Here is a 12286-nt window from a genome sequence, read left to right on the forward strand (position 1 = left end):
AACAACATCTGTTTTTCATACTAATTAGAAGTTAATACTTTTAACTTCACAGTTCGTACCCCCAGGGGCTTTATCTTTTTGAGGGGCTTTTGGCAAATTCATTTTCTTATAAAAGAAAATGGATAGTCTGGCATAATATATCGCTGGTGATTCATCCACTTGGCAATGCTCATGGTCATGCATTTTCATCAGCATGACTTAAGGCAGTGGTGCTACATATACATGTTGCCAATGATAAAACATGAAATATCACTTGATACAGAATAAAGTGAAGTAGCATCAAACCATTCTGCAGGCAAACCTACAGTGAGATGTACTGCACAGGTCATAACCATGCAGTCCTGATGCAGTCATTTAGAATGACTTAACTACTTGGCTTTCATTCAGAGGGCAAAATGTCAGCAAGGACACGACCATATTAAATGCATTTAACATCATGCATAATCATTCACTTCCATACCTTGGCCCACTCTATTCATCCTTGTTGCACTTTGGAAAAAGAAAGTAGTACACTAAATGTAAGCAAAATGAGAAATACTAATATGACTATTAATAACAGATACTGCACAGCATAATGATCAGAGGTATACAAACAGCAGATGCTCTCATTACATATGGATGTAGAGTAGGTTAATCAGTAGGGGGCGACCAACAACCCACTGTATCATCCGTCTAGCAGCCATATTGTATCCATGCCTGTTGCCAAAGCAATTACAAGCATGATTTTGTCCATGATTCAGAAATCCAATGAGCAACATGCAGCTAACAAAGTACTGCACTGATGTACTTTGATTAGCACAAAACAAAAGAACTTCATGTAGAAAAGAATTTCTGTAAAATGTGCAATGCCAATGAATTGGTGCAGCTGAAATTATTTTTTTATTTCAAATGGGAACAGATTACTAACCATAGAAAGCTTGTCGTGTTCTTTCAGCAGCTGTGAAAATGTAACGCTCATTTTTGAATGAATATTTTTTCCCATAGAAACAATAGAACTTGGAGAATGCATACCTCTGCCAATTCAGCGACGCCCTCTAAATGTTACTTTTTAAAGGAATAATAATAATTTTGGGCATGCTATACTGTGACTTTTTTGATGTATAATATTATGAACATTTTTATTGCATATTATACTATGACATTATACTTTTGTGACATTTATGACATACAATACTTTGACTTTTTAAGGCATTTACAGCAATTAATTTTGACATTCTTAATTGCATACTAAACCATTTAGCTATACTTTGACTTTTTATGAAAAACTATATTGTGAATTTTTGAATGGCACACTATATGATGACATTTTTTGGACCACAGATGAGTAAAACATAATGCATGCATTTCGGACACAATGTTTCACACTTTGGGAAACTATGCTGTAAACCATCTTTACTGTGATATTTCAATCGTAATCAAATGTCAGACAGATAATTCATTTATAGCGCTTACAATGAAACTGACTTTACAAATTGCTTGTTTGTCTGGTATGGTGACTTCAGTGAAATACATTTTCCTTTTTGCTTATGATGCGGTTCTGTTCGCTGCTTTGAACAATGACCATCAGAAAACACGGGCAGGTGTAGCAGAATGTAAAAATGATTGGTAATCCACCAAGTAAGAATAACCATGTTGTTGAATTCAATGTTTGAAGACATAATTATAATGGTGGTGTAACTTTATTATTAACTTTGACATTTCCTACTTGCATATTGACATAATTGATACTTCATGGTGGAAAATAATATTTAAGTATAGCATTTAAATGCTAATGGAAATCAAAGGCATTAATAGGACACGATGTTCAGTATTTCATGCACGTGACATACTATGAACTTTTAAGACATAATTTTAAAGTGCAGTTCAAGTACAAGAAAAATCAGCTATTAATCAAACAAAAGTTCCAACTAAGAAAACTTGAACTGTTATAAGATGGAGAAACCCAGTGCCCTTTATCACAGCGGTAAGTAATTAATACAAGAAAGCACAGTATATGTAAAACTAAAGGTCTGGAAATGTTTGCCAATTCCTACTCAGTGGGGACATACTCTGTTGCATTATGTATTGTATTGGACAATATCACAAATGTAAAAAATACTTTCATTTGCTTTTAGGTCCCGCCCTTCACATTTTAACCAAGATTGCATCATCTCAAACTGGTGCTCTTACCTGCACACACAAGATTAAAACTCTTTCACTGGCATTTTGTAAAACATATTGTAAAAACTGAACTAGGTGAGACCTGAATAATTCTAAACTATATTCAATAAAACTTGGGTCAAAACTAGCTTGACGTGGCAGAAATCACTACAAAGCTTTATTCGTTTATTTAGCTCCCCCCGCTACTCAAGGCAGAATTACTCAGTTCACGTTTACTGTGGTTCTTTGCATAAGAAATGTACAAGTATGGGAACATTTAAAACCGCAGTAACAACCCATGATGGAAAGAAACTCCAGGGAAAGCCAGCAGCCCTTTGTGGTTGCCTACTCTGCCCTATGCCATGGAATGCATAGGGCATCGCTCAAGGGGCAAATCACACTGTTCTGTATTGCATGGGGTTGTTCAATGCAAACTAAGACAAACGCACACACATCGACATGTTGCAGTCTGTTTGCAAAAGGACACGCAGGACAGTTACTGGCACATAAGACAGAGAGCTTTAGAGGGGCACATACTTTTGCTTTGAGTCCCTGCTTCTTGCGCGGTTGGTGCGGTTGGTGGTTGGGATGGAGTGGACGGAGGAGCTCTTTTTGCTGGAGGAATGGGACGAATGGGAAGAGTGGGAGAGGCTGGTTCGAGACTGGCCAGCGTTGTGGTCAAACTGCATCAGGCAGAATATCAGGTCTGAGGGAACCAGCTCGAACGCATATGGTGGATTGGTTATGACATACCTAGAGGAAAGATGACAATTCTAAATTTAGTATAAGTTGAAACAAAGTCTTTTTGTGGCAGTTTTGAGCTTTTAAATGGTAAGACACATTAGGGCCGTACTCACCGTTTGGTACATTGGCTTTGGGAGTTTAGATGTGCGTCTCGTAACCGATAGATGCCAAAGCACAACATGTTGTATGTTTTCAGGGCTTTACAGAACAGGTCCCCATAACAACCGCCATCCTGCAAGACAGTGACAAAAACTGTAGTACAAAAGCAACACTATAAAAAATATTACATACAAATATATCATCATTGTTTACATGGACTTAATTTGGCCTAATGCTTGTGTATGGATTATAGAGCTGAAGTGTTGTTGAGGAAGAATCAGCTCAACATATAAGAGTATTAAACAGTATATAAGTATAGTGCAATATATATTATATTACATTTGAATATGGTAACACACAACTTCTAAAAACTTAATTAACTCTATATTCCACCAAAAATCTTTAATTAATTGAAAAACATCATTATATATGGCTATAGTCATACTGTATGAATATGAAGTGTAATGTTGCTGGCATATCTTTCTCCAAGTGCCAATAAACTTATTCGAGGACAGAGGGTCATTGTCGCAGAACTCACCTATTTTTGGAATCCCTGTTACTTATCTCAGCTCTGAATCAGAACCGTCCCTGTTAGTCTAAATCCTTTCCCTAAAGTCAGCTCCCACAACAAGCAGACAAAGATGTGCTCAGCCCTTGGGTGACAAAGACTAGTCACTTACCCCGAGGTCGGCGAAGGGCCCGTCGTACAAAGCCAGCTGTGCCACACGACACCTGTCCCTGTTCGCCAGTGTCTGTGGCGTGCTGTAGCCGCCCCGTAACGCATTCTCCTCTGCCAGCAGCCCCTCCAGCTCCGGTGTCGCCCCGCCTGTTACCAACGTCCGGATCAAGGTGAGGATATTATCATTGAAGTATGTCTAAAGGAATGAAGGTAGAGAGGGGGTAAATCCTTCAGCGAACGCCACCTAAGTCACAACTGAACCTTGTCAAAGTGCCAGCCCGGCCGAATGGTGCTATCTAGCGCTGCCCTGTTGTGTCACATTGCTCTGCACACTGAGTGAAAACACGGGAGAATCCAATTACTGCAGGTTACTCCCATTCCCATCAGAGAGAGACACAGGAAGTCCTGGTACACATTACTGCTGTCCAGGCATTTTCTAAAGCTAAATAGCAGACATTATGTGGAGAAGTCAGTTTTACATGCTATTAAGCATGTTAAGCCTGAACATCCCCTTTCCTCAGTGAAGTTGCTATCTTCTTTTTTTATTAATTGCAACCAGTAACTGCTTTGTTGATTTTAACGAGGGCAAATGTCTGCACCACGGTCCCTTGTCTCCTTTTGCTTGTACAGCACAGTGACATCTCCCTTGACTGCTGACAGCACTATTGACTAAGATGATGGATGAGGGCTGTCCATTAGGTAGCATTACCTTTGTCTTCACTGGAGCGCACTTGAAGGCAGCTTTGTTCTAACCTCACTCAAACTGAAAGGCAGACAAGTGAAGCCTTCATATCGAGTACAAGTTCCAATCTTGTCAGCTATTGTTGTAACGCGAACATAGAGGTCCTACATTTTTTTAGGGGACTGCTATCGAAACACAAGATTTCTTTGCATATTTCACTGTTATTTTATCACTGCACAAAAACCTATCACCAGCTTATATATTCTGTAAGCTAAATTAATTCTGACTTACAGCACTCATTAAGGAATCCAGCACACTGACGGCAAAAGCTGTTCCACAGGCGAAAGGCTGAGTGAGGTATAACTCTGTGTCAGGGTCGTCATCATCATCCTGGTCCAGGAACTGAACATTGGAGTCATTTACTATGGAGAAAAACATGTCAATTTCATTAGTTATTTGGAATTCTTCGCGTTCATTTTCTGCATTACAAGACAGAAAACCAGATCTTATGGATTTGTGATTTGAAAAAGCATGGACTGTGTGCTTAAGCATTCATCAGGCAAATACTTAAATAGAACGTGAATACATTCACGTGAGGAGGACACAGATGTACAGTCAGAAGCTGCAGATATGGACTATTAGAAATCTGTGAATGGTTTGAAAACATTTCTTTAAATCCCAATTTGGACAAAATTGTAGTTTCTCTTAAGCGACTGAAATGAAACCATGTCGTTCGGCTTCTTGGCCAACTTGCCTCATTCCTCACATTCCATATCTAGGCCATGCACACACATGACACCATGCATATTGTCAAAGCTTCAGGCTTTGATTCAAAAGTCAGTATTAGAAACACCAATATGCCATCGTTTGTCTTGTAAATCCAAGACAGAACTTCCAATTGCTTGCACTTGCATGTCTAAACAACTGAAAGTATCTCATTGTCCCAGAACCTTCTTTGAAGATGTCTTTGAGCACAAAAACACATGCAGTAGCTGGAAAAGAGTAATGATGTAAAATTTAGTTGGAGAAATACTACTTCTGTGAGGACAGAAATAAATGTCAGTCATATTGACGGGGCTGAGATGAAAGAAGGGCACGGGCCAGAGAATGTGATCCGACAGAAGATGCTATGAAAACAGCCACAAGGACCTCTGAGGGATCAAAGGCCTTGTAACTCTTAGAAAAATAAAAGGGAAAAATTTAGCTTTGAGATAAGGGGCCAAAACAAGACAGGCAATTTCAACCAGAACCAAGGATAAAATGTGCTCAAAGTGATGCCATGGGAATGGACTGAGCCTCTTGTGCAGCGAGAGAAATCAAAAGGAAGCTGATATGGAGGCAGCAGCAGTTACAACACTGCAGAACAGGACAGAGGCACTTCTTACCCAGCTCAGTTATGATTTGTATGCTGGTCCCACTGCTTTTATCCTGACTGAATGAAATCACAGGCAGTTTTTTGCCTGGCTTTGCTAATGGTGTTAGACAAGTGTTGAGGAAAAACAGTTACTGGAGCATGTCAACAAGGGACACAAAAACCTCCATTTTAAGTACGGTTTATCAAGTGTTTATCAAGTGTTGACAGCCTCTAATTGAAGACATTGTGTTTTCAGATCTGTTAATAACTACATAACTGATCCAAAAAAAAGCATGCAACAGTAGAGCTATCGTATCAATCAGCTGACAAAAAAAATACGTCAGAAAGCATACCTAGTTCCGTTATGATGGGAATATTTGCTCCAGTTGTGACAGAAGTCTGCCTCACCAATCCATGGACTGGGCTGTTTTCAGGAGATGATCTATCCATTCCTGGTGGTGTGAAGCCTAAATGGACATGCATATGACATAAAGCACATATGTTAATGCAATATTCAATACTTTATCAGAGGCTACAAACGAGCATATCAGCAGAAATAATACGCCGCGGCTATTTCATCCAATCCCGGCCACCGCTAAAGCATAAAGTTGCTGAGTGCCATATTCTTGACAAGGTCCAATATAAGTCTATATATAATAGATGTCACATACTGCTCATTTTGTTTCCTTTAGACTGTGTGTGCACGGAGATGGAAACCTCTTACACGCGCACACAAAAACATGTACAGTACGGAGCCATGAAATAGAAAATAAGTGACGCAAGATTGAATTTAAATTGACTTGACATTTCTTGCTTTCCTCAGACTGACAAGTAAGCACATTAAATCAGTGATGCTGTATGTATTATACATAGGCCGTGTTTTGACATCCATCACTTACTGCTGACTAAGGCAAATGTAAGGTCATACATGTATTAGAGAAATAATGAAATTGGCTTGGATCCCCCCCGCCCCCCTCCTCAGGTCAAAAGGTTTCTAAAAGCATTTCTCTCAATGCCAGAGAATGACCATTATTGAGGGCAATCTCAAGCTAACAGAGTGCTTCCGTTGCCGTTTTAAAAGCTAACGCACACTATTCATAAATTATACACATTTGTCTTTTTGAGTAAGCCAGGTAAGGTTGTTGTGCCAACACTGTGCTTGTTGCCACCAATTAGGTTAGTAAAGAAACCAGTTGTTACAGTAACCTGAGGAATAGTCAGTAGGGTTTACTGTCAAACGCAGTGACACCAGGTCAGCCAGGCAGCACCCAGTGAGGGATATTCTGTGTGCCAGGGCCCTGTCCCTTCCAGGCGGTGCAGTGAACTATGATAGGGCGCTCCTTACCTTGGGAATTAGCCTGCAAGACCCCGATGCTGTCGTCAAACAGCATGGATTTGATGTTGAGTGACGCCAAGATGCATTCTTTGTCCTGCAGTGATGCATCGTCAATATTGTTCTGATTGGCTGACAGAATGACACACATGTCGCAGAGGTTGATGTTGACAGCCCTCAGATCTGCCCGACTCAACGGTGTGCCCTTTGAGAGGAAGTGAAGGAGAGAATTTGTAATCTCACCTATGACACCAAGAGGTAAATGTAGCAACTTTTACATTTCAGTTTTCATCCGTGAGCCTTTTCTCAACCCTATCTCCTGCTAAATACTTTTACACACTGCTAAATCACTTTGCCAAATAAGTTCTGGAGGAAACTTAATCGCTGCCTGGATTACTTCATTGGCAGAGTCGTTTCCAATCCAGAAGTTTAACACTGAACACAAGTCATAGAGGGATCACAGAAATTATTACAATTCATCCTTAGGGGGAGATATGTGTGTACCAAATTTCTTAGCAATCCAGCCAATAGCTGTTTAGCTGATATTTCACAAAAAAATAGGATACACTGTTTAGGTAATATAAATGTTTGTTAAACACCAGTTGTCGAGATATTTCAGTTTGTTCTAAAGTATTGGACGTTTATCTGCCAAAGCAAATTAATTGCATATAAAAGTCATTTTTAGGAGACAGGATTGTTTATTTTGTATATATTTTAAATGGGTGATGTTGTTGTACTCACAGGTAAAATGGAGACCTTTGGAAAATTGTGAAGAGTCTCCCACTCCCGTTTCAGATACTCGAGTGAGCCGACAAACACGATGTGCTTCAGCTCATGGTAGTGGAAGTTGCTCGCTCTCAGAGGCATGACAAAGTTCCGGAGACCGATCAACGCAGATTTGACATCTCCAAATATGCACACGACCACGTGACCGCTCAGAACCGTCATGGCTGCCTCGCTCCGGGTCTGAGCGGGAAAGAAAGAACAGATGGAGAAAAAAAATATGTTTATGAAAATGTGACATAAACTGACTTTTCTTGCAAATGTTAGTCTCTTTTCTTCCTTCAGTTGCCTACTCACCCATTAAAATATATCATGCAGTTCAAGACTGCAATAGACTATGAAAGTAATTTGAAAAATGGCGTATGTATTAGTACAAGAAATGTTCTATGTACAGGGAGTCCATATAGCAAATGACATGTCAAACACCTCATTACAGAGTGTTTAAGTGCCCTGTCAACCTCTGATGGTGCTTTGTGACATGACACATCTGTCACCGGGTAGAAGAGTGTCAGGGACAAATGACGTGTGTCGAGTAAAAGAGCAGAACCCACCAAGATGACCTTCTCGATGTCTTTGGACGGGCACCAGTGAAACATCCCCGTGGAGTCATATTTCTTTATGTTGTCGTCCATGCTTTCAATCTGCTCGTTCCCCGGGATGAGGAGCGGGTCATGTCTAATCAAACAAAAAGATGGGAGGGAGAGAAGGAAGGAATCCTGTCAGTCACTGTACAAGTGGATTCAATTTACTAGTTAATGTAAATTAACTAATGAAACTACATTTTTATACGTGGAATAATAGTAAGGATAGTTGTTTTCTTTTCATAAATGTATAATATCGCACCTTGGAAAAAAAAATTTAGTTGGACAACATCATAAAACGAGTAAAAGTGCAAAAATTAAATACACTAAATTGAGATAAAGCAATTACATTTTGGTTGTAGTAAAAATAAAATGAACGTTTAATCTTCAAAAACATTCGTCAATGCACCAGAATATTTAGGAATCTTCAAACAAATCCAAAAAGTAGCTTTCATCCTTTTCTTCCCTTCATTGCTCATTCCTGTCAGTGGCCATCTGCAGAAATGCCAACAAAACTGCCATGTCATCAAGCAGAGTGACATCAGCGGCGGCAGCCAGGCGGAAGGAGATGGCAGCAACACACTGCGTTGACTGGCATGAGCACGGAGATGCAATTACGCCCCCTTACTGCATACAGCTTTTGACGTACTCTGCTGCGTGGTAAAAGCTTTAACAGACCAGACTTTAAATATTTCAGGAATTTGCCCAATCATATTTGCTGTTGGAAGTGAAGGGTATTAATGTTTAAACAGAGCATCAGAACTACATAAACGAGTGCAGTGTTGAGCTTCATCCTACCCAACACTGACCACTAAAGTGGTCTCCTAACATGAGCACCCGAGTACCACGCTTGTTCAGAGTGATGTGAGCTTTTGACAGCGTTCCTGGAGATGTATTAAAATATAAGAAACTATGTTTACCTCACTTCCCTCTCAAGCCCCCATCCTCCAACCCACAGACAAATAGAATTTATTTTATTAATTTAAATAGAATATATAAATACAAATATATAGAATATATTAACTCCAGTACTTTCTTTTGAGATTTGACATTATATATATATATATAAAAAAATGTAAATAAAATACATATTTAACACACAAAAAATGACGTAACATTCAATGCATAAAACACAAACTGATTAATTTGGACAACATCATTTTGTAAAATGATAACAATAAAGTACAAAAGTAAATATAAGATAATATTGAGTCTTTGTTTCCAATTCAGCTACTGTACCCTGCATGTCTTTGGACTGTTGAAGAAAACCCAGACTGAAGGAGAACATAGAAACGTGATAAAGAAAAGCGCTAAACCAGCCAAAGTGGTTGAACAACATCAGCTGCCGTAGCAACGACGCTAACCACGGAGGCCGTGTGCAACACAACTCCCTTTGCACTAAATTGACTTTGTCAGATTCAGATCAGAGCTGAAGATGTTATCTTCTGAGACTCAGACAGAAGCCTTCTGTCTCTGTCCAAAGCCTTTTAAATATAAAAAAAAAGCCTTCTCCCCGTCTCTTTAATCCATGCGAGTACTTTAGAAGAATGCTACTTTAAGTAACATGTTAAGTATGCATCAAAGTGTCAGCTGCAACTATCATCCCTCAGGCTCCAACAGACTGAAGCCCAAAAAAAAAAAAGCCTGCCTTGGGCTTATATACCCTTAGGCAAGACCTGGATGTCCTTTCAAGAATGGAAGTAGCTGGAGAAGAAAATGTCTTTTCTACCACTTTCAACCTCTCAGACTCACATCTGTTAAAGCAATTCTAATTTGAAAGGACAAAATGTGTGAATATAAAATTCTGCGGGTGAAACAATGTCAAATATTATTTTAAAAGTACAAAATTTGAAAGTGTAAATGCTGGAGCAGATTCAACTTTTTTTTTTTTTTCTTTTACAACTAATCAGTTTCTTATGTGTAACTGTCTATAAAATGTCAGAAAGTTGTACAAAATAATCCATTAAAATGTATCAGCGCTCCAGATGGTGTCTTCAAATTGCTGTCCAAAACGCTAACATATTCAATTCAAAATGATATAAAACTGAATAAAGCTGCTTGATAAATGATGCTGATGTCAGTAAATCTCCAGCACATCACCAAATCAATAAATTCAGCTCTATTTATCCGAGGCAATCATCTTCCATAACTCGCAAATCATCGGCTTCTGCTTGAGTCTGAAATGCAAATTCTAATAAGAGTGAAAGCATTTAGTGGTTTTACACCCCGGCTAAATATTGCATCAGAAGTCGAATGTTTCACCACTCACTCAGTGGAGCCACTGTCACTTCAGTTTGCCCTTGTGGAAGATGACTGGTGAGGCAGAGCTCTGCCAGGATAGCTATCGCTCACTGTCAGCCATGACGGCCTGTCACTATCCTGCACTGCCAATTGCCTCAGCAGTCCTGTAGCAGACATGACGTGTACGTCACGGCGCGGTTCGATGTGACCCAACGCGTTGTGACATCCCACAATTAGATGCGTCTTATGACCCATCAAGGAGCCTGTGGAAATGGTGTTAATTTCAGCGAGGACGTCATTGCGAAGTTCCAGACAGGACGCGTTGGTTTGCCGATACATCTGGAAACAGGAGACGGTTCTGCTTCCACAGCTGATCGCTCTCTCCTTTTGTGCACTTCTTTTCAGTACACAGAGCCGGGGCGTCAACGATGGGTCTTTTCTGTAAGCGCACTTCTAAACATTCAAAATGATCAGCGGCATAATTCACTACTTTAGTGGTAAGATGACACCTTTGACAAGACTTCACACGTCACGGCCGCTAAACATAAAGCCAGGTGTCTGCTGGAGGAGTGTAATGACAGCTGAGAGAGACACAAAGTAGAAGCTAAACCTGCATATTATGTAAATTTTCTATTTCAGCATCACTGCACTAGCTGACTGGAACGCTGCACAAGTAGCGAGGGCAAAGACTTTGAAATCCTCCCCATCATGCAAACTGACAAAGACTTGCTCTTCAAAACCCACAGCCAATCTGTTGGTCATTACTTATTTACAAAGGCCTTGAGACCGCAGGTCCTGTAAAAACACATTCGATATGGAATACACCCAGATGTGTTTTTTTCTCGGCTTGTTGCAATGAAGTATCCCTAAGGCTACCGCAGTGAATCCCTCTCCAGCAGACACGCTGGATGGAAAAACACATCCACCTGTACCGTGCGGTGAATTAGCATGGCAAGTAGATGCATTGGTTTGGTGGGCTGATGTTTAGCTGAGGGCTAAAGCATTAGAAAAGCCTGGTGTCGTTACCCAAGAGTCTTGAAATCACCTGGAGCAATTCAACTTTGACACAACTTTGAACCAAATCAAACAATCAAACGAGGGCAAACGCCCACCTGAAAAAACAGAGGCCGTAGATCAAAAGTAGAAAGAAAAAATATGCATAAACACTTCTTTGATATACATACTACAAAGTCATTTTTACTGTACTATATTCCTGATCTATTGTACCTCACAGAATCAAACAATGCAAACATTTGTGCATTTCGTTTCTGAATGTCAAATGAATAGCAGCCATATAAGCAATGGGAACATGAACTCATCCGTCAGTTTTAATTCAATTTAATCTGTACAATTCCACTTTGTATACGTCAGGTTGCAGGAGTTCCCTGCTGCCTTGCTTCCTTGTAACATGGCACTTAATGACAATGACTATTACTATTATCATCAGTGTAATGGCTTCTTGTTGAATAACCGTGTTATCTCCAGTCAAAATCAATGAGCGCCAATTTAATTTTACAGGACAAGATAAAAGCAAGGTAGCATTTGAATTCTCCTTTCATTGTGATGATACATATCATTTGTGGCCTTACGTGCTGAAAAGGCTCAGAGGGATCCAACAATAGATGAATAGCCTTGGGCTATCCATCCTTTA

General features: G+C 39.8%; 1 protein-coding gene across 1 annotated transcript in view; it reads right to left on the minus strand.

Annotated features, from left to right (window-relative positions):
- The window catches only part of LOC306713321 (calcium-activated potassium channel subunit alpha-1a-like), a gene marked incomplete at its 5' end in the record, with an annotated part of 75144 nt that overhangs the window by 3059 nt on the left and 59799 nt on the right, over window positions 1–12286 (minus strand). The window contains 10 exons of the mRNA XM_079182975.1: window positions 461–489; window positions 2677–2892; window positions 2997–3115; window positions 3663–3857; window positions 4635–4765; window positions 5729–5807; window positions 6037–6164; window positions 7043–7235; window positions 7772–7996; window positions 8365–8488. Of these exons, the coding sequence (XP_079039101.1) occupies window positions 461–489; window positions 2677–2892; window positions 2997–3115; window positions 3663–3857; window positions 4635–4765; window positions 5729–5807; window positions 6037–6164; window positions 7043–7235; window positions 7772–7996; window positions 8365–8488 (1439 nt within the window). The remainder of the gene's footprint in view (window positions 1–460; window positions 490–2676; window positions 2893–2996; window positions 3116–3662; window positions 3858–4634; window positions 4766–5728; window positions 5808–6036; window positions 6165–7042; window positions 7236–7771; window positions 7997–8364; window positions 8489–12286) is intronic.

This window comes from Pholis gunnellus (genome assembly GCF_910591455.1).
Source record: "Pholis gunnellus genome assembly, chromosome: 21".
Classification (NCBI taxonomy): Eukaryota; Metazoa; Chordata; class Actinopteri; order Perciformes; family Pholidae; genus Pholis; species Pholis gunnellus.